Source organism: Mirounga angustirostris, unplaced genomic scaffold (assembly GCF_029215605.1).
Source record: "Mirounga angustirostris isolate CCGP_5_RB_7025 unplaced genomic scaffold, mMirAng1.0.hap1 SCAF_3, whole genome shotgun sequence".
NCBI lineage: Eukaryota > Metazoa > Chordata > Mammalia > Carnivora > Phocidae > Mirounga > Mirounga angustirostris.
Window position 1 is genome coordinate 124,356,859 of NW_026991711.1, and position 26,042 is coordinate 124,382,900.

Below are 26,042 nucleotides of genomic sequence, written 5' to 3' on the forward strand. Positions count from 1 at the left end.
ATGTCTTTCTCACTCAGATGTTAGATGTACTGTGTGTGTGTGTGTGCACATGCGTGTGTGCACATGCAATGAGTAATTTAATTGTAGGGATACTAGCAGTAGGCTTATTGCAGCGTAAAATTATTGCTTTACCTCTGATTTTTCTCGGCCCTGAGTCCTGCTGAGGATTTCAGAAACATTTATTGTTAAATACCAGAAGTGAGTCCTGTTGTGCGAGTGATGCCTGAGACTCTACTGTGAGCCTGTGTGAGAAGGCCGAATGTGGTCCAACAGCCTGCTCTGCCGGGTGAGGGGCACCAGGGCGCCGAGCAGGCAGCTGAAGCTTCGCTGTCCCGACTTGTCTCCCTCAGTGGCCTTGACGACAGCTTAGAAAGCAGAGGCAGCCGGCAGCTTCTGGCTTGCAGCCCCACTGAGCCACTCCATTTCACCGCACCTTAATCAGGTTTGACGCAGAGACTCAGAGCTGCGGGGCGGGGGAGCCCGCTTTGTTGCACACTTGGGAGCCAGAGCTGTAGTGACTGGAAATCTGAAGACAGAGGTGTCTGCCGCCTCACCATCTCCTGCATCTGTGTCAAGCTAGGGCTTTTTTGCAGTCCTCTCTTTGGAATGCCCTTTGTACAGTCTCATGTTCTTAATCCTTTCAGTTGTCACAGAATTATAAACTGAATGTCGTGTTCTGAGGGGTCAGGAGAAGGGAAATAGGAAACCCTTTCGAGGCTCCAAGTGTCTTTGGGTTCCCTAGGGCTGAAGCAGCAGGTCAGATGTTTGTGGCTGTTCAGCTCTGAGCTGAACTCGGCTTACGGGTTACAGCTCTGGGTGCTCCTTCCCCCTCAGCCTCCAGCATGTGGGTGTGCTCACGGGGAGATGTGTTGAGGAGAGGGGCACTTGCAGAGGCCTGGCTCAGAGTCCCAGATCCCAGGTCCCAGGAAGGAGCCTAGAAATACACGTTCCAGGCGGTGTTATTGTAGGGAGCCAGGGTGCGGGGTCTGGTCCTGGCGGTCCTCCGGGAAGTTTCACACACCCTAGTTGGGAAGGACCCAGAGAGAGAAGCTAGAGGCTGCCATTGGATTCCCAGAAATTAGGTCCATTTGGAAGTCCTACATAAGGAGTTAGCTGAATCTTTCTAATGGGAGAGATTTGTGTGGGGTATTGACATAAGTATGCACAGGGTGTGTAAATAAACTGTGGATACTCACCAGAAGGATAGAGGAGCATCAAGTGTATGCTGTTGTGAAGTCATGGTGTCAGATGTCTCTCCTGGGACTGGGTGTGTGGTGGATTGCCCTTTGGGGAATGTGGCAAGAGGGGACGTGCCACCACAGAGCCAAGCCCTGCAGCCACCCAGGTGCTTGTTGAATGAAGGAGTCATGGGGGGGAGGGTTTGCTAACAGTGAGGGAGAAAAGGATGAAAGCCTCAGGAGGGGAAATAGGGAGGACCCAGACTGAGCAGATGGTGCCGGTCAGTGGCTGGATGCTGTGAGCCAGAAGGTTTTCAGCAGACAGATGGCCCAACTTGACTTCTCTCCCTCGAAACTTGGTCCTGCTAATGATTTCACCAGTCCTTAGAAGCCTTAGACCTTGGAATTCAACTCCTGCTCCCCACTCATTTACCCTCAAATGATGCCTATATTTTATTATCCTGGAAGAGAATTGTACCTTATGTTGGGCCACTTAACTCACAAACAAATTAGGTTAATTTTATTGAGAATTCTCTCACTGTGGCCTAGGATGTATATGCAAATAAGGGAGGTTCTTTTTTTTTTTTTTCTTTTTGGGCACGTACCATGTATTTACTGTTAAGATTCGCTAAGACCTAGCAACATTATTTTGTATTGGTTGTTTTTATAATCCAGCTGGTATGTGTGCATGAATAGACCTTAATGCATTTTAACTGTTCCCTATGTACTGTGAGTCTTACTGATTTGATCAGAGGTAAATATTCCTTCTTTTTAGAATTTAAAAAAAAAGCATAGATATAATATAGTATATAATATATACATAAAAATTTAAAGCTTAGGAATATGTTTATTTCCGATGAAATCCGCTTGGCTACTTTCCAGTCAGGAGCTGACTTTTAGTGTTTGAGCACTGTGGGATTGTACTGCAGAATCTGCTCACTTAATTAACAAGGTTGGAATTCCAGCAACCATGGAAGGCTCTCCGGAGCTGCAAAGACGACTCTAGAACTGTGCTGTGTGTTTGCAGTGTGTACTGCAGCCTTGTTGAGTGACACTTGCCGGTCAACGTTCTTCGTAAACATTTTTGGTGAAGTCTGTCTCTTTCCAGGAATAATGGAGAGTTATGGCAACCATACCACCACATCGTTAAGAATGAGGAACACGGGGTGTTCACCGTTTTTAGGTTAACCTCACTGCAGGAAAAAATAAGCTGGGGTTGGCAAAGAAAACCAAAATTACCTTGAAGTCCATTTAGTTGAAAGCCTGAACGAAATTGCTTAGTGCTTTATGATTTATAGTAGTTGGGATATGTTATTAAAATCAACTTTGAAAAGACTAAACTTGAGTTTAATATTACAGCAACAAGCTCAACCAAATTGGAAGATCTGAGTTATTTAGACGGGCAGAGAAATGCCCCTCTTCGAACGTCAATTAGATTGCCGTGGCACAATACAGCCGGAGGTAGGGCACAGGAAGTTAAAGGTACTGATCTTTGCATCTGCTGGGATGGTGGATATCATGAATGCATTCACTCAACACTGAGGATCTGTGATAACCAGCGTTTAAGCCAGCTCATTTAAAAACATGACGTGTGCGTGTATGCTCAAAGTTTATCTATTACGTGTGCTAGGAGGCCATCCTTAATGGTTTGGGGCTTCCTTAAAATCTGATCAACTCATTTCTGGAGTTGAAAAATAATTCTGCAATATATTATTTTGAAGTGAGGGGTAATTGAACACTCACTGGATAACACTTGTCACCAACAAAGAATCAGCTTCGTTTCAGGTCCGTGGGCCATTGGCCACCTCCTGTAACGCACAGTCGGGTGGTCCACAGCCTCACCGAAGGGGCCACGCATCACCACGCCCAGATGAGAGCTGGGGCTCTGTCTCAAGGAAATCGCCTTTCCCTTTTACTCCTACAGTAGTGGAAGAAACCTGGCTTAGATACTGTTTCAGACAAACCGATGAGACCTGGTTTGGGGCCCCCTGTATTACTTTCTCTAATCCTCTGCATGTCTGTCCTGAGTCGTGATGACAGAACTAGCTGGTCATTTTAATAGGACCCTTTGTAAAACCAATGGGGGGATTATAAATGAGATATTACAGAAGTATTAATAGAACCAGATTGGAAACACAGATCGCTGGTGGCATAAAACTAAAGGCTAATACTGAGTATAACATGCAAGCAATGCTAAATTGAGTTTTTAAGTGTATAAAATTATGACATTCTTCTAAAATAATTATCTTTTTTTTCCCCCGAAGCACGATTTGCTCCCTACAAGCCCCAGGACATTTTGTTGAAACCCCTGTTGTTTGAAGTACCAAGCATAACGACAGACTCTGTGTTTGTGGGAAGGGATTGGCTCTTTCACCAGATAGAAGAAAACTTGAGGAACACAGAACTGACAGAAAATAGAGGCGCCGTGGTTGTTGGAAACGTGGGCTTTGGGAAGACAGCAATCATTTCTAAGTTGGTGGCACTTAGCTGCCACGGAAGCCGCATGAGGCAGATTGCTTCTAGCAGCCCCGGTTCACCACCTAAAAGTATGTGCATGTTTCATGCTGGTCTAGTTGATGATCAAATGTAAGGTAGATGGAGGACATCCATTCTCAGTTCTCCTCACGTTGTTCCAGCTTTTTGAACGCTCCCATCTCTCCTGATGCGCAGGAGCCATCCCCTGGGGTGAGGCCAGCCTTCCCTGGTCTTCTCCCAGCTGGAGAGCCTGTCTCCCTCTTTATATGGACAGTGAAGCCTGATCTGGTGCCCTGGGGAGTGTGGGTCCCAAAACCAAGGGGGTTAGGCTCCTGGCAGAAGCAGCCAGGTGGAGTGCGTGTACAGTTCTCTTGTACCCGGTTCTCCACAGCCTCTGTCCTCTATGCTGGATTTACCAGGAGTATAAAAACTAACTTAAAATGGGATATAGTAGCTAAATATTTGACTAGTCATGTTTTATTTTTATGTATCATAAACCCATTAAAAGAAAATGTCTCTAACATGGTGCACAGGAACAAGTGAGCCATGAAAGATTATTATTATTTTTTTAAAAAGCAGAAGGAATTTAATAAAAAACCAGAAACAGCAGTTCTCCCGGGGCGGGGGAGGGGGGTGGCATCTGGGTGGATGGGAGGCAGGGCTGAGAGGGACACTTGTGTTCTCCTTTGGACCTTTGCATTTGGGACGGTGTTCACTCATTACCTATTAAAATACTCTCTGGGTCTAATCAAGAAGTATGTTCAGTATCTCACTGTACCCCTATTCTGATGTTGTAATAATTAAATTGATCTCTTTCTCTGCAGCTTCAGATTCCTCTCAGGATCTTCCTTTCACCCCATTGCTTTCACCGAGTTCTTCTGCAGGTGTTACCAACACAGCTAAAACACCCCCTGGGTCTGTATCTGATACTCCTGAAAACCAGAGACCAAGAGAGGATGCAGTGAAATACCTTGCTTCTAAGGTAATCTGCTGTTCTAGGGGGAGCCTTCCGGAGCGAGGAGGTGGGGGAGAGAGATGTTTGCTAGTTTGGCTTCTGAGAAAGGAGTTTAAAGAGGGATCTTAAAACAGAGACCATTGCATATAATGCAAAAATGTAGCTGTTGATAAAATAGCAATAGAGTACTCCAAGTAAAAGGTATTAATGAAAATAAATCTCCCCAGACACTGGCAGTGGACCTTTACTCATCTTCAACAGTGGATTGAAAGAATTCCCCAGAGTAGTAGGTTGTATTGCAGGCTCCACAAATCCATCCTTAAAACCCATGCTGGCCTGCACTTGGTGCCAGAGCGGAGACTGGGAGCCTTGAACGTGACCCAGGCCACCACACCTGTGTTCCCTGCGTCCTTCTATCAGAGGTTTCTTGCGTTACAAAAGAGACTTGGCCGACTTTCCCTTTGTAGATTCAGAGCCATCAGGATCCTTCTGAAATTTTCCATGTGCTCAGCATCCGTCACAAGTTCCTGAGCCGCCCTCTGCGTTCGAGCAGTTACGTCGCTCACTCCTGGTGCCCTGCTTGGGTCTCCCTGGGCAGCAGCGGTGTGAGTTGGCAGAGCTGGGGAACATGAGGGGCCAGTGTGAGGGACATCTAGGGAGGATACCCCCTGGGGGTGAGTTTGGTGCAGGGGACGGAAAAGGAGGCTTTTTTCCCCCAGATCCTTGCTTTTTGCTTCTGCTTCTGAGGTGAGAGCCGCTCCTCACTGGCGTAGGCAGCCCTGGCCGCTGATTCGGGGCAGTCCTCTGGTCAAAACTGGGTGATCAGAGATGAGGGATGGCGTGTAGACTTCAAAGCCACCCTGCCACAGTGATTTTTCAAGCCACAGTAAGAGACGTGTGTCAGATGGGAGATCTGGTACACACACATACGCAACTTGAAGCAAAAGCCTGTTCTTACAGCCTGTGAAATTCACTGTATGGAGTGAAAACAAGCTGTCGCCGCTCCAGATGGAGCTCATGACCCGCTGTTGAGTTGGCCGACTTCTTTTGTCAGACACAGTGCTGGATGGACGTGGTGTGGGCCGTCTCCCCGGCGGTCTTCTGTGCTCTGGCTCATCGGTCCAGGGGAAAGCTGAAGAGCCAACAGCCTTCCCCCGGCTGTTGATGATAAATCCAATCTCAAACAGGAGTCACACGACAGTTCCACATTGGCCACATCTGCTCTTGCCTCTTGTTTTTAAGAGTCTGCGGACCTGGAATCTAATCCCAGAACTTCCCTTGATTGTCTGTGTCACCCTGGCCACACATTTAACCTGGGTGCTGCCCTCAATCTGTGACCCAGACCCAGTGAGGCTGGGCGTGTGTGGAGCTCAGGGAAACAGCAGGTGCTCACACACCCTTCTGAAGAACACAGAACACTTCGCACACATACATTTTTACCTTTTTCACCTTTCTTGCCTCATACTCCCATTCCTCCTCTTATTCACACATGGGAAGGTATCAGAGTTTGCATACGTCTACAGCACTTTTCTTCCCAGACCCTTCTGCATCTAGCACTTTCCTTGGGCTCTCTCACAAGCAGCCTGCTGCCACTTCACATCCCTCCCAACATAGTCAACGCTCCTCATCCCCTCGGTACCTGGGCAGGCACCCGTCTCCTCCTGTGTGTCCCTTCACAGAACAGGCAGACATTTGGTGATTTCTGATTTGAGTCCTTCAAACCGTGTTGCTGTTGAATTTCTCCATGGTGTCAGGGTTGTGTGTGGGGAGGGGGCTGAGGGTTTGAGCCAGGCTGCCTGGCCCTCCAGCTCCAGCTATGACTTTCAGCACGACTCCCCTAGCCGCCAACGTTACCTGGTTTGGGGGAGCAGCAGATGAGCTTCCCGAGGAGATGCTGCTCTTTGTGAAAGCAGAAATGCGGTGATTAAGGCACTTCTGGATGTTGAGTACATTGGGATTATTTGGAATTGCTTTAAGCCAGGGTAGGCTTTAGGTTTTATGCATGAGTTTTATTCATTTAGTTTCCGTACAGAGTAACTTGTACTGATCTTAGTGTGAATCAAGATGGATTTGTGGCTGCAATTAAAAGTCTGCCCAGAACTTGGCAAAGCGTGTGAATGAAAGAATAACCGAATCAGTTAAGCTAAATAATGACTCAGTGTTGGCGAAGAGAAGCGGCCTGTGTCGTGACTGTGGCCGATGGGAACACTGCATCTGTGTGGGATTGTGGAGGGAGCATGTGAAGAGGGGAAGGTGATGCTGATGGCTGTGCTTCTTGCACAGGTCGTGGCCTACCACTACTGCCAAGCCGATAACACGTACACGTGTCTGGTGCCTGAGTTCGTGCACAGCATCGCAGCTCTGCTCTGCCGGTCCCATCAGCTGGCTGCCTACAGGGACCTACTGATAAAGGAGCCCCAGCTACAGAGCATGCTGAGCCTCAGGTCCTGCGTGCAGGACCCGGTGGCCGCCTTCAGGAGGGGAGTGCTGGAACCGCTCACAAGCCTGAGAAATGGTACCTCTGAGTAGCCGCGCGCACCCTCTTTCTCGTTAGGAGTCCGGAGCCCCCAGGATGGTCCTCCAAATGACTTGGATGGGAGTGAGGGTGGGTGCCTGGGGAGGATGTGGGTAAATCTGTGTACGGCTCGTTCTCTTCCCCCAGAACCATCTCCCCAAAGTTCTTCTATGCTTCTTGAATGGTGTCGTTCGGGCTACCTGCTCCACGGGAAGCCTGTTTCTCCCTCTACCAGTCCCCCTGCTTGCTTGTGTTCCCTCTCTTGTGTCTCTGTCAAAAAAATAAATAAAATCTTAAAAAAAAAAAAAAAAAAAAGCATCTCTAATAAAGAATTAACTCTACAGTTGAATATTTCCAAAGTAGCTAATTTGTAACCGTAGGTTATTTAGAGGACTTATGCCCTGGAAACTGTTGCCTGCATGTTTTATATTCATTCCTACCTAGCAGGGGAAATAAGTTGGTCGATTGAGTGACTTGCCAGCATGTTTTTTCAGGGCATCCGCTCAGTTGAGTTGAACCTAAAGGCTTTTCTAGAAGTGTTCATTTGATTTTTTTTTTTTTTCTTTTTTTTTGGGGGGGGGGTCCTTGAAATATTCAGCAAGGTAGGAGAAGTTAATGCTCTTATAGATTGTTGCATTTCTTATCCTTTCTCCTCCTTGCTCCTCACCTTTTGAGCTAGTTTACCTGCCTGCCTTAGCATCTCTGCTAGAGGAAAGGGGATTGAAACAGATCTGTCATCATTTCGCCTCATTTTCCCGGGCAGAAAGTGCTAATAAATGGAAAACTAGATTGAAGGCTTGTGGGACAGAGCCCTGTTCTAGAAGTCTATAAAAGAGAGGTTCTCACCACTGGCTGGCTGTGTGCCTTGGGCCAGATGCTTTGCCTTTGAGGGTCAGTTTTTATCCCCTGAAATCCACTGAGAGAGTTCTATGGGGGAGGACCTAGAGCTTCTCCAGAGTTAATCTCCGTATATGCTAGTTATCTTAGCCATAGCTCACCCCAGTGACAGGAGTTTATGAAGAGCTAACTGTATCCTATACATGGGTGAGATCCTGCTAATGTGTGTAATGCAATATGTTTCTGAAAGCTGTTCTATAAGATTTGTTTTTCTCTTGGCTGTGCGCTCCGGTTTTCATGATAAATTAGTAGAAAATATGCTTCTGTGAAAACCGTTTCTTCTGTGATATGCAACCTTTTTAGTTTTTCCTAACACTTTAAAGTGTGCATTAAAATACACTGGGTGGTGCCATTTTATAGAAAAGTATAATTTCATAATTAAAAAATCATTTTATCCTTTAGAGCAGAAAATTCCTGAAGAAGAATATATTATTTTGATAGATGGCTTAAATGAAGCTGAGTTTCATAAGCCTGACTATGGAGATACGCTTTCTTCATTTATTACCAAAATTATTTCTAAATTTCCTGCCTGGCTGAAGTTGATTGTGACTGTAAGAGCGAATTTTCAGGTAAGAAAGAATTCTCAAATCTCTTTTCAAGACCCCATACCCAAATTTTATGGTGTGATTAACAACATAAACTGTTATAAAGCATTTAGCTGCTGAATTGAAAACTGTATTAGGACTTCAAAATATTTAGTCCGCAAAGCTCCAAATGGGTGAAACTAGGACCTTTTTACCATCCAAGGCACATGAATCAAGGTGTCAGGAAAGTCTCCTCTTAGCATGGCACTGTCCCTGCACTTCCAAAATGCAAGTGTCAGCCCTGGATGTAACTCAGTTTGTCTACTAGAGTTTAAAGTTATTCCTGCTGGTAGGTAATTTGTGTGGGGTTGCAGTGGGACTTTGTTTTTGTTTTTTGTTGTTTTTTTTTTAATGAGGAAAGGAAGGAAAAATTTTTAAGGCTTAAAGAAGGTCCGTTTTTTCATAAAACTTAAGCATGAGCTACCACTTGCAGCCAGATGAAGTGGGGGTTTTTTTGTTTTTTAAATTTTCTTCCCCATCTTTCCCCTCATTTGAACCCTAGATTATATCTTAACAACCTTTGACTCCTTCCCTCTACCCCTGTCCTTTTTTAGTAAAGACATTAGTCTTAGATTTTGATTTTTGCCCTTTTATGATGATGTCTATTTAAAAATAGCACTTGGGTTCTTTCTTTTCTCATTAGAAGTGGCATTAGGCCTCAGCCAAGCTTGATGGTTGTTTTTATGGCCATTTGATTCATACCCTTTGCAGTCATTTATCACACAGGAAGCAGAATTTGGCAATCGATAGAACAAAGGAACAGAGTCCTATATTTTCTGTACTAGCCGTGTAAATCTTGACAGGTCCATTAGCATCCATGTAAAATGGGAGTGATTATACTCAGCCTGACCCCTGCAATTATTAAATTCAGTGAGGACCTGGAATTAAATTCTTCAGAAATGATAGTGGGAAGTTTAAAGAAAAAGACTAAAAACTCGTCTCTGCTGTGAGGTGTCAGGAGAGTGCTGATTGTTAGGATGGGGATGGGATGGGAGGGGACGTGGGACTTCTGGGAGCTGGCGATGTTCTGTTTCTAGCTGCTGGTGACACAGGTATGTTTGACTTTGTGAAAATTAATGACCCCATGCAATTATGGTTTGTATGTTCTACTTCCACTTAAAAGTTTACTTTGAAAGAACAGCAGTTAAAAGGAAAAAAAGATGGTAGGCTCTACTGAAGTCTGAGGTAGGCAGCTTTGTCAGGGCAGACTGGGTCTGGGGCACAGCCTGGCAGGGGTGGGGGCGGTTTCCGATTTCCTGGCTCAGTTCTGCAGTCCCAGTATCTGATGCATGGTGAGGGATGCCTCTTATCTCGGTGTCTGGCCGTGTTCTTAGGTACACAGTGCTGGTTTGTGTCTGTCTTTGTTGTATAACCTCTGCACAATGTAAGGATTATGGGTATCAGGTCACTTCAGGATCTCCCTCCCCTTGGCTGGTATGGCCAGCTCGCTGTCTGCTCAGGGCCCTCGCGCCTCGCTCGGCTCTGAGGCTTCGGATGAGGGCTTCAGGAAAGCCATTACTGATTCGATCTCGCATCAGGATTTCTTTCACATAAGCTTTTTATCTTCAACTTATCCTATTACATGTTTTAATACAAAACAATGAGTCCCTGTAATCCATGAAAATCCTCCTTGGAAGAAAAGTTAGTGAATCTGGTTTGGAATGCAGCTCACATAAAAAAGAAATCTCTGTGGAGTGACACCATGGGTCTTGGTGTTTCTTTTCCCCCTCCCCCACAGGAACTCGTCAGCATGCTGCCCTTCGTCAAGCTTTCCTTAGATGACTTCCCAGACAACAAAGACATTCACAGTGACCTGCACGCCTACGTCCAGCACAGGGTCCACAGCAGCGAGGACATCCTCAGCAACATCTCCCTGAACGGCAAGGCCGACGCCGCCCTGATAGGGAAAGTGAGCAGCCACCTGGTGCTGCGGAGCCTCGGCTCCTACCTGTACCTCAAACTCACCCTGGACCTCTTCCAGAAGGGACACCTGGTCATCAAAAGTGCCAGCTACAAGGTGGTGCCCGTGTCTCTGTCCGAGCTCTATCTGCTGCAGTGCAACATGAAGTTCATGACCCAGTCCGCATTCGAGAGAGCGCTCCCGATTTTGAACGTGGCCCTTGCGTCCCTCCACCCCATGACCGACGAGCAGATCTTCCAGGCTATTAATGCGGGCCACATACAAGGGGAGCAGGGATGGGAGGACTTCCAGCAGAGGATGGAGGTGCTCTCCTGCTTCCTCATTAAGAGGCGAGACAAAACCCGCATGTTCTGCCACCCATCTTTCAGGGAGTGGCTTGTTTGGAGAGCAGATGGTGAGAACACAGCCTTCCTGTGTGAGCCCAGGTACGGCAGGCCGCTTGCTGTCAGCGCTTTGCAGGGAGTCGAATGTGCGATTGGGGAAGGGATTCCAAACACAGTTCACCTTTCTCCCCCTTCCCCCTCCAACAGTTCACCTCTTCTAATGGAAAGGCAACACGGGATGAATAAATCAGGAGGGCAATGGAAGATCCTGCTACTATACAAAAGCTTCCTTCCTTTAATTGCTAGAATCCTGGGATTCCTCAGTACCTTTGGTGAGAGAGAAGCTAGGCACACCTGGTGACCTTTCTTTGCTGCCCATTCTCTTCTGGACCTTGGGGCCCTTTATGGGAATCACATGTGGGAAAGTGTGCTGCATGCTCGGGGGGACAGCGGGCTTCTCCAGGGGCTGCTCTCAGCTCGCTTTCTTCACCTGCAGTCTGTGGACTGTCTTGCACCTGCAGGACCCCCCCTTGCCACCTCTTGGGCATGCAGCATCTTGTCCCAGGGATCAGATGTGTCTGCTGGCCCACGGAGGAGCACAGAGATCACATGCGCTGCCTCATTTTGCATTTGTGGCTCAGTGTGGTGTAACAGATTGGGATTTGGGCTCGGCAGGATTCAGGTTCCGACCTCAGATGCCCTGTTTACAACATGGTGCTGGGGCAGCTGTGTCCAGGGAGTCGAAAGTTCCACGGAGGATTCGCAGCAGGGCCAGGCCAGGATGCAGTTCTCCTCATTGCCCAGGGGAGGGCCTGCCCCTCATGTGGCCTTGTGCTAGTCAGAGTGAGAGGTCAGGGAATTTGAGGGCACGCAGATGCTTTCATTTCAGTAAGGGTGGGTTCTTGTCCCACCACTTCTGCCTGGCCCTGGCCAGCCTTGCTGTGGGCTTGTGGAACTTCTGCTATTTGTGAGTCAGAATTGCCTCTGACTGTAACAGGCCCAGCAAGTGGCTGGACTATCGCCTGTGAGCTGCACAGGGCATTTGACCTGATGCTGGGGTCCAGAAAGGAAGAGGTAAAAAAAGCATTAGTGAGCCACACACCACCTTCCTCCCCACAAGGATTGACTTAACATTGACCTAATAGGGGTCTGGCTGGTGTTTCATGTTGTGGGTAGCATTGTTTTCTTAGGTAATCCTGGGCTAGAAATTTGTTGAGTCTGGTTTGAGGCAATAAACTTGTCACTTTCAGGCTATTTAGCCAGACTGTAATAACTAGGTGGAAATGTGTGCCATTTTATATTTGACGTATTTAGCCACGTCAGATCATTTTCTAGGAAGATAGGCTGTAGTCGAGTTTGTAGAAACATAGAAACAAGTTTGAAAGACTGGAGAAGGGCGTGTAGATTTGTTACCGGGGTTAGAGGCAGACGTAGTTGGACTGGAGTCACTGTAAAGCATTGCTCTGGTTTGGGGGGTAGGCGGCACTGACGGTATGCAGCCGAGGGCAGAGCCGACCGCACGGTGACGGGCGGCTCCCGACTGCTGATGTGTTCCAGTACGCAGGCATGGGGCCTGACCCAGGGTAGGGCCAGACTGCACCAGGGCAGGAGAGACACCCAGGGTGCAAAGTGTAAGGAGTTGCTACTTCTTGGGATTGTGTACATCAGCATTTACCCAAGACCCCTATAGTTCTTGAACTTCATTTAGCAGATAGAGATGGTGGAAGGGCCCTACTGGATACATTTCAGCAAAAGTTTATGCAGATCCACCACCTATAGGGTACTGTGGCGAATACACAGATTCTCTGGGACAAGGGCCTGGCTCTCGAGGGCTGCCCACACGGGAGGGCGGGTACGGCAGGAGGTGACCATGTGTAAGGAAAACACACTGCATGTGAACTTCAGGAAAGAGAAGCTTCAAGTTAGGGGAGACAATTTTTGGAAGATGTTTCACATACATGAGGACCTTTGGGTTGGACCTTGAAAGATGGGTAGCATTTCTCTTCCCACCTCAATTAGTTGTAATTTTGCCCCAATTATGGAGAAGAAGCAAAAAAGAACCCAGCACCCAGAGACAGTGACATTTTGCCTTTTATTTCTGCCTCTTTTTTTTTTTTTTTAAAGATTTTATTTATCTATTTGAGAGAGAGAGAATGAGAGAGAGCACATGAGAGGGGGGAGGGTCAGAGGGAGAAGCAGACTCCCCACCGAGCAGGGAGCCCGATGCGGGACTCGATCCAGGGACTCCAGGATCATGACCTGAGCCGAAGGCAGTCGCCTAACCAACTGAGCCACCCAGGCACCCTATTTCTGCCTCTTTTTGTTCATTTTAAACATTCTCCAAATCAACTTTTCTGTATTAAAATTCCCAAACTGCCTTTTTTTTTTTTTTTTTTTTATTACACATGGACAGCTTAGGGAGTGGTTTGGAAATGTTAGTAAAGTATCATTTTTCAGGGCTGTGTAAACGTAGTAGGTGAATGTGCTTTACTGTCCCTTTATTGTGGGGCCTGGCAGTTGTTTCTGGGTTACTTATAACTAAAGAAACCTATTGCGAATATCTTGGTGCTTTGCAGGAAAGCAATAGAATTTTCCTCCCAGGTTTGATTATTCCTTAGGTTAGAATTACAGGAGCAGAATTAAAAAGATAAAGAGTAAGTTGCTTAGAGTCTTCAGTCACATCACCTAGACTTAAGCATCATTCACATTTCATTATGTCATTTTTTGCTGATACAAGTTGTAGACACCATGACATTTTACCCCTAAGTAATGGATTATGGACCTCAAAGAGACATTTTTTAAAAAAAGATTTTATTTATTTGACACAGAGCATGAGCAGGGGGGAGGAGCAAAGGGAGAGGGAGAAGCAGGCTCCCCGCTGAGCAGGGAGCCCGATGCCAGTGCTCAATCCCAGGACCATGGGATCATGACCTGAGCCGAAGGCAGGCACTTAAGACTGAGCCACCCAGGCGCCCAGAAAGACATTTTCATACTTAACCACACACTATTGCCACACCTAAAATATTAATACTAAGTCATCAGTATTATCATACATTCAGCTGTGCTCAAATTTCTCCACTTCCTTCTTCTTTTTCTAGTATGTTTGAATCAGGATCCAGATAAGATCTATGAAATGCATTTTATAGTGTCTTTTAATCTGTAGATTTCTTTTTGCTTTGTCCTTACATTTCTTGAAAAGAACGATGAAGGGGCACCTGGGTGTTACATTCGGTTAAGCATCCGACTCTTGATTTCAACTCAGGTCATGATCTCAGGATCATGAGATTGAGCCCTGAGCCCTGTGCTGGGCTCTGTGCTGGGCATGGAGCTTACTTAAGATTCTCTCTCTCCCTCTGTCCCCACCCCCCTCCTCACGCTCTCTCTTAAAAAAAAAATAAAGTGGTTTCCCGTAATCTGAATTTTGCTGATTTCATCCTAATGGTATTTAATGTGTTTATCACCTCTATTTCCTGAAATTGGTTTTTAAATCTAGAGATTTGATCAGATTTTATCTTAAAATATTTTTTGCAAGGATACTTAATAGGTGGTAAGTTGGCTTCCATCAGCATGCCCACAACATCTTAGACCCACTGATGATCATTTCCCAGATCTGTCAGTTCATTAGGGTTGCACGAGGAGTTTTAAAACTTGAACAGCCTCCTGTCTGTTCTCTTTTCTACATGTGGACTTGAGGAATGAACGGATAGGATGTCAGTAGGTGGAATGAGGCTATTGTAGACAGGAGGGCTATCTAAGGCATCACGTCAGAATAAGCAGGTTGTGTTCTGGCAACAAGAAGTCTAGTTTGGCTAGAGTTTTTGTCAGGGATTGGAGGAGTTAACAGAAGCATGTGCTAGGGAGAGTGGACTTGAATCCATCATCTGTGGAGAACCCACAATTGAGCAGGTTTAGAACGCAGATTGCCTACGCAGGAGTGTGGAGGCTGTGGAGCGTGCGGACCTGTGTAACAGGCAGCGGGGACTTGGTGGCCCTGGCTTGGGGATGCAGCAGGGTAGGGCTGGCCCTGCTGACATGAGATGGGTGGGCACAGCCTGGCCTTATGAACAGAGTCAAGGAGAAGGAGGTGCTGTAGAGGATGTCAAGGTGGTGAGCCTCAGAAACCAGGAGTGGCACTGCTCTTATGAAGGGTAAGAAAAACAGGAGGTATGGAGCAGGTTTTGCTTCATGCAACTTGAGCTTGTGGGGTCAGCAGACCCGACCCCCACACCCCTCACCGCCACCAGTGGACAGGTTCCATTGGTGGAGTGAATGGGGGAGTCTGAAGCCTGGGGAAGCTGAAGATGTGGCATCACTGATGGGAGAAATGGCGGAGGGGCCTGGTGAGGAAAGGGAGCTCCTGACTTCTGGAGCATGGAGCAGGATTCCGGGAAGGAGGTTGGGGGTGTAGGAGCTGCTGAGAGCTAAAGGAAGATGAAGGCGAAGGGGGAGCCGTTGGCTTCCTAGTGTGGGAGGAGGGTCCTCCATCCTTAGAGATTCCTTCCATCAGGCAGTGAGGGGCGGAAGAGGAGAGAGCCAACATCCTGGGATGGGAAGTAGAAGGGTGGAGAGGATCAGCAGGCACACAGTGTCTTAATGTCTCTCAGAGCCACTGATGGTCGTGATTGCTGAGGATTGTTTGTGGGGTGGGGGGAGGGTTTTGTTTTTTAACACAGGAGATGCAGATGTTGGAAACAGTGTTAAGTTAATGTGGGGAAACGTAATCCATGAAGAAGGAGACGTTGGAAATGCAAGCGGCTGGGGGCAGGGAGTACAGGCACCTTGCCTCCTTTGTGTTCCTTTTGAGGATGTTCACAGTGCCATTTCACCGAATCTTGTTTACAGTGTGTCTCCTCTGTTTGCTGAGAGCGCCTCCAGGGAAGCGCCTCACATTGTTCCCTGGGGAATCCTCCGTATCCAGCATGGTGCTAGTTAGGAGGTGGGTGTGATTGAATGAGAAATCATGGTTCGCTGATTCAGAGCATAGGCACTTGCATTGGGCAGACTGTGGTTCAGATTTCTACCCTGTTGTTTACCAGCTGTTTGATCTTTTGGGCAGATCACTTAAGCTATACCGGCCTCTGTTTCCTCATGTAGACAAACTGGGAATTATGATACTTAGTTGTTCACAGGGTTGTGCAGATTAATGAAATAATTCAGTTAAGTTTCTGCATCTGGTATATAGTGAAAGCTTGATATATAGGAGCTTTGGAGAATGAAGAGACTTATGAGTGCAGGTAGACTTAGAAGGGGCACATGATCTGGAGACCAGGAGGGAGGGAAGAAAAGGTAAATGGGATATAGAGGAATGCAGGTATCTGGTGATTACATGGTGAATTGTCTCCTCAGGTGAGAAGTTGTATGCTTAGCTGGGATGAGTAAGAGCCTTTGATCCAGACATTGAAGGGTTCGTGGTCATTTCCCCATAAGGGCCAGCTGTGGTACTTAGCTTCACGTGTATTTGTGGTGGACATAGTTGGCATGGCCACTGAGCTCAGCAGACTGGGAGACTGAGGATAGCTTAACCAGTGGCTGGGAGATGTGGGCCAGGATGAACCCTGGGACCTACCCGTGGCTAGGGACTAGGGAGGGCACAGGGCCTGGAGCACTGGAAGGTGGCAAAGAGCAGGAGGGGTGGGAACATGGGAGGATCTCATCTGAGAGGGAAAACCCAAGCTTGAAGTCTGGGAGGTGGGTGTGTGCTCGTGGAAGAGCTCTAGTCCCTTACAGGACCATCAGACAGGACACTCAGTGTCAGCATAGTTGTAAGTCATGCCTTCCCTTATAGTATAAAAAGCAATCTCTTGGTCTCCTGCCTTGGTCTCCTCATCTCTAACATGGTTTGTAACCTATTTGAAAAACAGGCATGCAGTTGGATAGTTAAACAATATTTAAATGATGCATGCTTTTAATCATCTAGATTAGCAACTATCAGAACATTTGGGAGAATGCATTTTTTTCCCTAACCTTTATCCTTTTTTCCACAACTACCTGCTCATCTTCCCCCACTCCCCGAAAAAAAAAACAACAAAACCACCTGGGTTGTCAGGTTGATAGAAATGAGAATAATTCATATTGTACAGAAGTCACTGCTGTTGGAGTAAGCAACTCTTAGCATCTTTCCCAAACAGATGGGCTCAGACAGAGGCCTAGAGCCCACAGGAGGCAGACAGAATGCATCTTGCAGATGTGGAGAGCGTACTGGGTGGGATGGCTCCTTCCTGAAAGGGTTGGTGGGGGATTAGTTGGTAGTGTTAGTTGAATGTCCACTGCGTGCCCAGACCTAGCAAGTCCACTTGTGCATCTTAGCTTTCTCCTCACACCCCTGCCCCCCCGACAAGGATCTGTGTTCCATCCAAGGCTAGAATTCTAGGTGTTTCTATCATGAGCTGTTGCTTGCCTGGCTCGATTTTTCTTTCCCTCTCATTGTCAGGTCTTCTCCTTTGGCCAGGTCTACTCCCAGTGGTGATTATGCTGAGGGAGGCCTGAATTCCTGGTCCAGGGATGGTTCTCCATCTGTACATCCATCCATCCAAGAAATACATATTTGAATGGTTGCTAAGGGGTGGGCATTTGCTTGGCTTTGTGACTATCTGTGCCTTAGACAAGATCCTTAACCTAATAGAATTTACATTTTTGTGAGGGACCTAAGTAAACAAGGTGATGGCTGATGGATGAGGGACAGAGTGGGTGGTTCCACAAATAAAGACCTGCCCCATCCTAGAACTTCTTTCTAGGTCACTCCACAGAGATAGGGGAATCCAGAGAAAGCCCTAAAATGACAGGAAAAATAAACAGCATTGGCCATCTTTTTAAAGAGGCAACTTTTCACCTATTTTGTATGGTGATGCTGAAGCACCAGGAGAACAGTTCAGATGTGTGGAGATGTTCACACCTGAGAACCTACAGTTCGTGGAACGGGGTCTTTGTTCCCAGCCTTTGTGTTTCTTGTCCTAGGAATGGGCACGCTCTCCTGGCCTTCATGTTCTCTCGACAAGAGGGTAAGCTGAACCGCCAGCAGACCATGGAGCTTGGCCATCACATACTGAAGGCACACATTTTCAAGGTGAGACACACTGCTGCCAGGAAGAGTTTCATTGTCATTTTGATGGGTTTTGGAGATTTTCAACAGCTTTATCAACCCTCGCAGAGCTTTCCATGAGCCCCATTTGTTTTTCCCCCTTTGAGTCTCTTTTAAAAGTTCCTTTTCACCTAAAGATTCCACTTCATTCATTCCCTTTTGTTTCTTGGGTATTTAGTTGTTGAAGAGCCTGAGCTACATGACCTGTGGGGTTTCACACTCCCTGGATTTTCCGATTGTGTCCCTATTTCTCATGGTCTAGTTTAACATGTTCTCTTTCCTCTGGATTTCCTATCATTTGGTAGTTATATCTAGAGGCTTAATCAGGTTTAGGTTTGATTGTTGCTTTTTTGGGGGGTGGGCAGAGTGTCACAGTTTCTTTAGAGTTTAAACTAAGTCTCTCGGGGGTTTCTGGCATCAGGAGGTACAGAATTTGTGCTTGCCTCTCTTAGTGCGATGTTACCAGTAACTACTGATCTCTGCCTGGACTCTTCATGAAGGGTTACAGAATGGTGATATTCCAATTTTTATCCTTCCTTTATGAAATGATTGGAGAACTTGTATAAAAAGAAACTTTCTCGGGACGCCTGGGTGGCTCAGTCATTAGGCGTCTGCCTTCGGTTCAGGTCATAATCCCAGGGTCCTGGGATCGAGCCCCGCATCGGGCTCCCTGCTCGGCGGGAAGCCTACTTCTCCCTCTCCCACTCCCCCTGCTTGTGTTCCCTCTCTCGCTGTCTCTGTCAAATAAATAAATAAAATCTTAAAAAAAAAAAAAAAAAAAGTTTCTCCTTCAGTGTACTGTATGTAGCAAGGGCAGGTGTATTCCTTGACTCTCGGTTTTAGGGAGGGAAGTCAGACTCCTAGGTCCTGGTGTCCTTGTGTTAGTGCCCAGCTGCACCCTCCCAGGCGTACCCCATTGCAGCCTGATGTGGCTGGGATAGGAGACATGGACACCCATTTGTCTCTGATTGCTTCCAGGGCCTCAGTAAGAAGACGGGAATCTCTTCGAGCCACCTCCAGGCCCTGTGGATCGGGTACAGCACCGAGGGGCTGTCTGCTGCCCTGGCCTCTCTCAGGAACCTCTACACTCCCAACGTGAAGGTGAGCGACACTCTGCATGGAGAGCCAGAGCCCCCAGCCCCTGCCACCATTCCTTCAGCCGTTCCGCCTTTCCCTGCCCTGGACAGTGGCCAGAGGATGCTTTTTCCCCTGATTCACACAGGCTTGAATGCCCTATGACTGGTTCTCTTCCAGAAGTTTAGCTTTTGCTTGGGCAGGAAAATGTGGGCTGCTCTGTGAGCACGTGGTGACAGTTTCAGAGCGGATGTGCTGAGGAAGCAATTCACAAAGGAAACCAAAGGTTAAAGGGAGATTTCCAGGGAAATGGATTTTTAAAGTGTCCTGGGTTTCTAATCTGGACTATCTCTTTATGGTTCATAGGAAATTGAGCATTGATGAGCGACAACAAAGCGATGGGTACACAGAGACAAACTGTTCTAGAAGTGGCACGTACACGTGTGTCTGTGACCATGGGACGTGTAGCAGGGGTCGGCCCGCTGCTGGGCCCAGAGGCGTCCTCACTCTTGATCACTGGCTGTCATGTGACAGTATTCTGCTGTGCTTTTTAGAGTAGATTTTCCTTCCTCCTTTAACCCAGTCTGAGAATCTAAAACACATGAGGGCCAAGTGTCTGTTACGGCAACAAAGAAGGGCCAACTCCCAAGGAGTGTGGGAGTGACTGGTTTACATTACAGCAGCTTACAACCATCTTGTCCAGTGCAAAGTAAAAAGATCATAAATGTCTTCCACTGGACATGTCAGCTAGACTCCAGGCCTTTCAGCCCCAGGCCCTGACATGCCCTGCTGCATGCAGAACCCCTGAGGCAGTTTCTCAAGGAGCCAGGTCCTCCTGTTCCAACACCTCCATGAACACAGTCCTGCCTGTTACCTTCTCAGTAGCATGAAGGGCCAGTGTAAGTAAGTAAGTGGTCATGTGGGGAAGGACATGCGAAGCCCTGGAGGTTTCTGGGCACCCCCCCTCCCTTTTCCTCCCTTCAATTCCTCCCTGGGGACACTCCTGGGGGACTCCTGCCCCTCTCCTCCCACCTTGTCTGCAAACCCCACCCTCAGCACCTGCACCTTAGCTGTGTGTCTGAGTATGGACCTTGCAGAACACTTCCCTGGTAGATAGAGTTCTGCCCCCCATGCTTCTTCCTCTGCCTTCCTGGTGCTTGGGAGAGGGTAGAATGAGCAGACCGAGAGGCGCCCAGGTGTCAGGAAGGATGTGGCAGCGCTCCAAGTCTGGGGCAGCTCCCCTGGAGCCCTGATGCCCGTGCAACACCCTGGTGTTGGGTAGAAAAAGGCCACTGCTCCTGGATGGATGCAAACCGGGGCTTTGCGAAGATAAGCACTGCCTCGTTCAGGCAGCCTCAGCCGACTGTCAGGGTTCCAGGCTTGATGAGCCCAGGGCACCTTGGATTTCAGCCAGACTCCCCTCTTGGCTGGTCACCTGACAGCGAAGCACCCCTGGAGAGCCAGCCCCTCACAAGAACCCTGTGGCTCTGCCCCGCTCCCTCATTTAACAGACATAGGTGTGAATGCTGTGTCCCCGGCTGAACCCACATGAACGTTGTACAAGCCGGATGGATCGGGATGCCGGTGTTTGTAGTTAAGGAGAACTAGCTCCTACTGATCACAGGGAGCTCTTCCTTTCTGGATGGAGTTACTCTAAAAGAAAGGTGGAGGACAGGGCTGAGTTTAGATTTCACATAGTGAAGAAAGTCATATTAAGAATTTTTGTTTTACTTAGATTTTATAGAAATGAGAGTTGAGGTTACTGTGATAACATTGTTTCATCTTTTAGCTAAAAGTGTATCTTTTGGCTTCTCCATAATTAGTAAAATTCTGTAATGATGAGGAAGAAAAATAAAATGGCAATATCTGTTTCCACTACTTGAATGAATTATGGGCACAAAAGTTACTCTTTTAATGTGGAGAAAAGTAAATGGGAAGTATACCCTGTTGCGTACGAATTCTTAAGACAGTAAATTAAAAGGTACAGTGTAAGAATGTAATGAGCTTGACCCTCCTGAGATCATACTTTCCTTTTCAACATCCTCGCAATTTTAAGAGTTATTTATCTTGGTTTTATGGAACTCTAGTGTCACCTACATCTACACAATGCCCAGAATTCTATAACTTGGTTATAGAATTTTAAGGCTTTCCATTATCCTTCTGTTTCTTTTATGTTTCAAGGAAAAAGGGGTTTTCACAGAATCTTGAACAAATTACAGTAATTTAAAATTATGCATGCAATTAAGGAACTTTTTTTAGAGAGTATTAAATGTTGTCATACAGGAATGAATGTCATTTTGAGCAATAATTGCAGTTTGCCACTTTGGTAAATTAAAGTGACTTGCTCCAGAATGATTACTTGGTAGATGAATTTTAATTTTACTGGCATGCCAGTGATTTCTAACAGTGCAGTCTCCCCTTGCAGGCTGGAGTCATGCCGGCCCACTGGGGTCCTGGCTGCCAGTGCCTCTAGGCTCCTGCCCAGCCAGTTCTTTTCCTCACACAGTCCCATCAGAGTGGCAGCCAGCCGTGAGCTTCCCAAGGCTATGAACTGGGAGAACTGAGGCTGTGATTCTTCCAGCGGAAGGCAGAGGAGAGGAGAGGAGACAGGAATTAGGCGTGGACCTTGGCCTGACTTCCTTTGATGGAAAGGATCCGGTCATATTCTGCATGACAATTGGGCAGAACACATTTAAAGCGGTTGTGTTGGTGTGAACCTGTGGGGTACTTGGAAAACTGGGACTCCAGTGCTGCTTCTGGTTTTTCATGATCTCATTGCTTTGCCTGTCTCCTTCAGCCCCCTTTTTTTATTTTCTTGGATTCATTAAACCAGACGTTTATAGATAATATTGCCATTTCCAAATGTTATCCAGGGAGAGCTTATGTGGCAGCGAGGATCAGGAAATTTCCATGTAGTTAGGAATAAATGTATAGGATGAACCATGAAACACCTTCCTTGAATGCAGAGTAATCTTAGCTAGAACTGCTACAGCCGTTAGACCACGACAGTAATTAGTGTTGTGCCCAGAGCTGATCTGTGCCTTTCCCCTGTGAGCCTCTTGTTTTCTCACCTGTCAGATTGGAGGTAACAAAAGAGCCTGTCTCATAGTGATCAGAAACCTCATCAACATGTTACCACTTTTGGAAGAACATTTGGCATCTACTGTGTGATACTAAAAAAACAAAATTCAACCAAAGTAAATTTGAAGATCTAATTGCCTTTATTAAGGGACTCATGAGTAGGGCAGCATCCCACCTCGCAAGTAGAGTGGCACCCGGAGGAGTTGTACAAAATGGAAGGTTTTTATAGGATGGAGAGTGGGGGAAGAAAGTTATCAGCAAAAGTAAAGAAACGATTGTTCCAGACAAGGTCAACTTGCCTTAGGGGAAAGGGCAAGGGGTCTCATGCAGATTCTCTCATCTTCCTATGGCTGGTAGAGAAGGCCCATGTGACAGATGACCTCATTGGTGCAGATCAGAAAATTCCAGATTGACGGGTTAAAACTTACGTTTCTGGAGGAGGTTGAAACTACAACCAGGTTAGGTATTAAGCCCCGGTTTGGTCATTTGGCATGGCCTAAGTAACGCCATTTTGGGCTGGTGGTTTTCTTTTTAACAGTGGTCAAGTGAGTTCTTTCTATTAATTTTGCTTACTTTCCGGGAGCTGCGACTCGGCTGTAGGCACCTGAGAACTTCTGGATGTGCCTTTTGGTGGATGTTATAGGAGGTGCCCACATCTCCCCTCAAATAAGCAGGAGGTCTGCCTTCCAGGGGTCAGGGACCTGGGGTCTTGGCCCTTCTAAAGAGTCTGCAGAAGGTGACGGACGGTAGCAATTCGTATTTATTTAGCGCTTACAGGATGCCAAGGGCTGTGCCAAGAGCTGTATGTGTGTGAGGCATGTTCATTTTTCATCTTCACAACAACTCAAAGAAGTGGAACTCTTCTGTCCACTTTTCAGATGAGGACACTAAGGCTGGGGGCACTTGGTATCATGCCCCAAATCACACAGCTGCTAGGGTGCCTGGCTCTGAGCAAGCCCGTGCTTTGCCGCTGCATTTATTTATCACCTGCTGTGTTTACAGCCCCGGGTGCCAACTAGATTCCCTTGGGAGCTCCTGGTACCAGGGCCAAGTCAAAATCTCCAAGGGTGGGCCTCCAGCATTGGAAACTTTGAAGCTCCCAGGGGGTTTCCGTGTGCAGCGGGGTTAAGAACTGTGGGCTAGGGGAAGAGCCACAAACCGATTGGGGGTTAAGTGGTAAAAATACCAGCAGCATTACACCAACGAAGGAAATGTTTTTCCCAAGAAGCAGATGAAGTGTGAGTTGATGACAGGTATCTTTAGGAAAGCTCTGCCTCCAAGCACATACCTTCCAGATCAAGTCTTGTAAGGAATCCAGTACTAAAAGTACACCTTCCAACATCGTTAACAGAGTACCTATTGGGTAGAATGGGATGGCATACTGTTGTTGTCTTCGGAGGCACCTGAAGCAAGAGAGATTGAGTAATTTTCTAAAAGTCACAAAGCAAGTTTAGTGGGTGGTGGATGTAGTAATTAGTAGAAAAAGCAGGTTATTTTCTGGGAGTCTTGTGCTGCTGATAATCCCAGAGGCACATGAACATTTTAACATGTTCTACTTTTACTTTCAGGGACGCTTCTTTGTAAAGAAAAGAGTATTTACCTTTACTTTTGGCTTTACTAGGTCACTGTTAATTATTTAATCCTGTGATGATTATTTGCCAGAAAAGTGAATGTTCTGTTTTTATTTAAACACTGGGGAATGCCACCGGCTTACCCTGGCCTCCTTCTTGGCCACAAGAAGGATTTTTCAAAGTGTGGTCTGCCAACCAACAGCATCCATACCATCTGGGAAATCATTAAAAATGCACAGTCTCAACCCTCCTCCAGACCTAACGAATCAGAAATCTGGGGGTGGGGCCTGAGGATGTGCATTTTAAGTGTCTTTTTTAAATAAAAGGTTTTTGTGGTTTTTTTTTATTTTTAATTTTGGTTTAAAAAAAAACCATAAAATTTAGCATCGTAACTATTTGTAAGTGCAGAAATCAGTAGTGTTAAGTATACCCCTATTACTGTGTAATAGATCTCCAGAACTTTTTCATCACATAAAACTAAAATGCTGTGCTCATTAAACAACTCATTTTCCCCTCCCCTCACCCCCAGGTAACCACCATTCTACTTCTGTCTCTCTGGATTTGACCTCTCTAGGTAGCCCATGTAAGGGGTCATACAGTGTTTGTCTTTTTGTGACTGGCTTGTTTTTTACTTAGCATCATGTCCTCAAGGTTCATCCATGGTGCAGCGTGTGACAGGACTGCCTTCCTTTTAGAGGCTGGAAAATACTCCATCCACTTCTGTTTCTCCATTCATGAGTCTGCAGACATTTTAGTTAGTTTCCTTCTCTTGGCTACTGTGACTGGTGCCGCCGTGAACACGGGCGTGTAGGCATCTTTGAGATCCTGATTTCCCTTCCATTGCATATGCTCCCAGAACATACGGGATTGTTACATCCTGAGGAAACTCCGCACGGTTTTCCAGAGCAGCTACCACTTTAGATTTCCACCACCAAGAAAGTGCATGGTCAGTGTATTCCCGGGTCATACTGTTGCACACTCTAGCTTGAGAACCCCGGATTAAAGTATGGATGCTGCCCCTCTCCGCAAACGCTGTTGTGACCGACATTTACGTGAGAAATTAATCTTGTTGGGGGATGTTATTCAACAGGTGAGCCGGCTCCTGATTTTGGGAGGGGCCAACGTGAACTACAGGACAGAAGTGTTAAATAATGCCCCAATCCTGTGCGTCCAGTCCCACCTCGGCCACGAGGAAGTGGTCACTCTGCTCCTGGAATTTGGCGCCTGCCTGGAGGGAATGTCCGAGAACGGCATGACCGCCCTCTGCTATGCTGCCGCTGCTGGCCATATGAAGCTGGTGTGTCTGCTGGCCAAGAAGGGGGCCAGGGTAAGCCGGTGGCATTCCCCAGTGGGTGGCGGTGGGGGGAGTGTCTTCAGAGCCCTGCTAGAATTATCATCAGCTGGGCCAGCCTCTCTACTTTGTCGAATTGCAACAAATAGAAATTGCCACACAAACAGAAAGGGTGAGCTGCCTGTGTCAGGCAGTGCCCAATGGTGGTGCTCACCTCCGCAGCCTAGGGAAGGGAGAGGGTCCTGTGTGTTGCTCATCAGCTCTTAACTCTGCTTCGTAGACTCTGTTTAGGTTTACTATAAGCATTTTGTTGGGAGAGAGGGGATGTGCAATAGAAATAAATCGCTGGTGTTTGTCTTTATGGTTAATTAGGATATTAAAGTTTCAACAAAGACATTAATTAGGCTTATAGTAACTATGGGAGCCTTTTTGTTTTTTCCCTCAAAAATACAACGTTTCGGACGAATGAACTTTAGCTCACCGAAGAAGGACAGTGTTGCAGTTAAGCCTTCCCAGTGGGTGCCTTTGTGCACGTCTCCATGCCTTCATGTCTACATCTTAAATTGTGGTTTCTTTATTCCGAGGCTGGCCGGCCCCCTCCCATCATAGCTGAAAGTGATGTGGGAGGAGGCTGAGTGTCATGCAGGTGGCTCCTGCAGAGCTTTTGGGTGGGGGTGCAGAGTGTCCCCAGAATCTGCAAGGCGGTGAGGGTGGACCCTGAGCTCCTCTACCAGTCCAGTATTTCTGGGATTAGACAGGGCAAGGCACATTGTCTGCTGCCTCTTGGACCTTTAGGAGGTAAGCCGCACTTAGACACTAGCCATGTGGCGAGCTGGCCTTCCAGGCTTTGAGGCCCCACTTTACATGCTAACATGTCCTAGCTCACCTGACTGTGCATGGCCTCCTTCCCTAGTTACATAGCCCTCAGGGTCCTTTCCTGCTCTTCCCTGTTCATAGCTAGATTCTTCTAGATCCCTGCCTTTTTCTGGCTCTCCTGGTTCAGTGGCTGAATTGCTTTATTTCCCCAAATCCCAGCTTGTCACAGCAGATTTAGTGTGTTCCATTCATGGCAACCAGCATTGGGAAGCCTACGGCTTTG

The 26,042-nt window shown here is 47.0% G+C and overlaps 1 protein-coding gene across 11 annotated transcripts in view; it reads left to right on the plus strand.

Annotated features, from left to right (window-relative positions):
• The window catches only part of TANC1 (tetratricopeptide repeat, ankyrin repeat and coiled-coil containing 1), a 229,304-nt gene that overhangs the window by 173,673 nt on the left and 29,589 nt on the right, over positions 1-26,042 (plus strand). For 8 of the 11 annotated variants that reach the window (XM_045868801.3, XM_064586594.1, XM_045868805.3 and 5 more), the window contains 9 exons: positions 2,538-2,660; positions 3,443-3,724; positions 4,478-4,635; positions 6,892-7,123; positions 8,423-8,589; positions 10,343-10,950; positions 17,803-17,911; positions 18,905-19,027; positions 24,743-24,979. In XM_045868801.3, coding sequence (XP_045724757.2) covers positions 2,538-2,660; positions 3,443-3,724; positions 4,478-4,635; positions 6,892-7,123; positions 8,423-8,589; positions 10,343-10,950; positions 17,803-17,911; positions 18,905-19,027; positions 24,743-24,979 — 2,039 coding nt within the window. The remainder of the gene's footprint in view (positions 1-2,537; positions 2,661-3,442; positions 3,725-4,477; positions 4,636-6,891; positions 7,124-8,422; positions 8,590-10,342; positions 10,951-17,802; positions 17,912-18,904; positions 19,028-24,742; positions 24,980-26,042) is intronic. The other 3 variants (XM_045868802.3, XM_054506203.2, XM_054506201.2) reach the window with 1 other exon arrangement.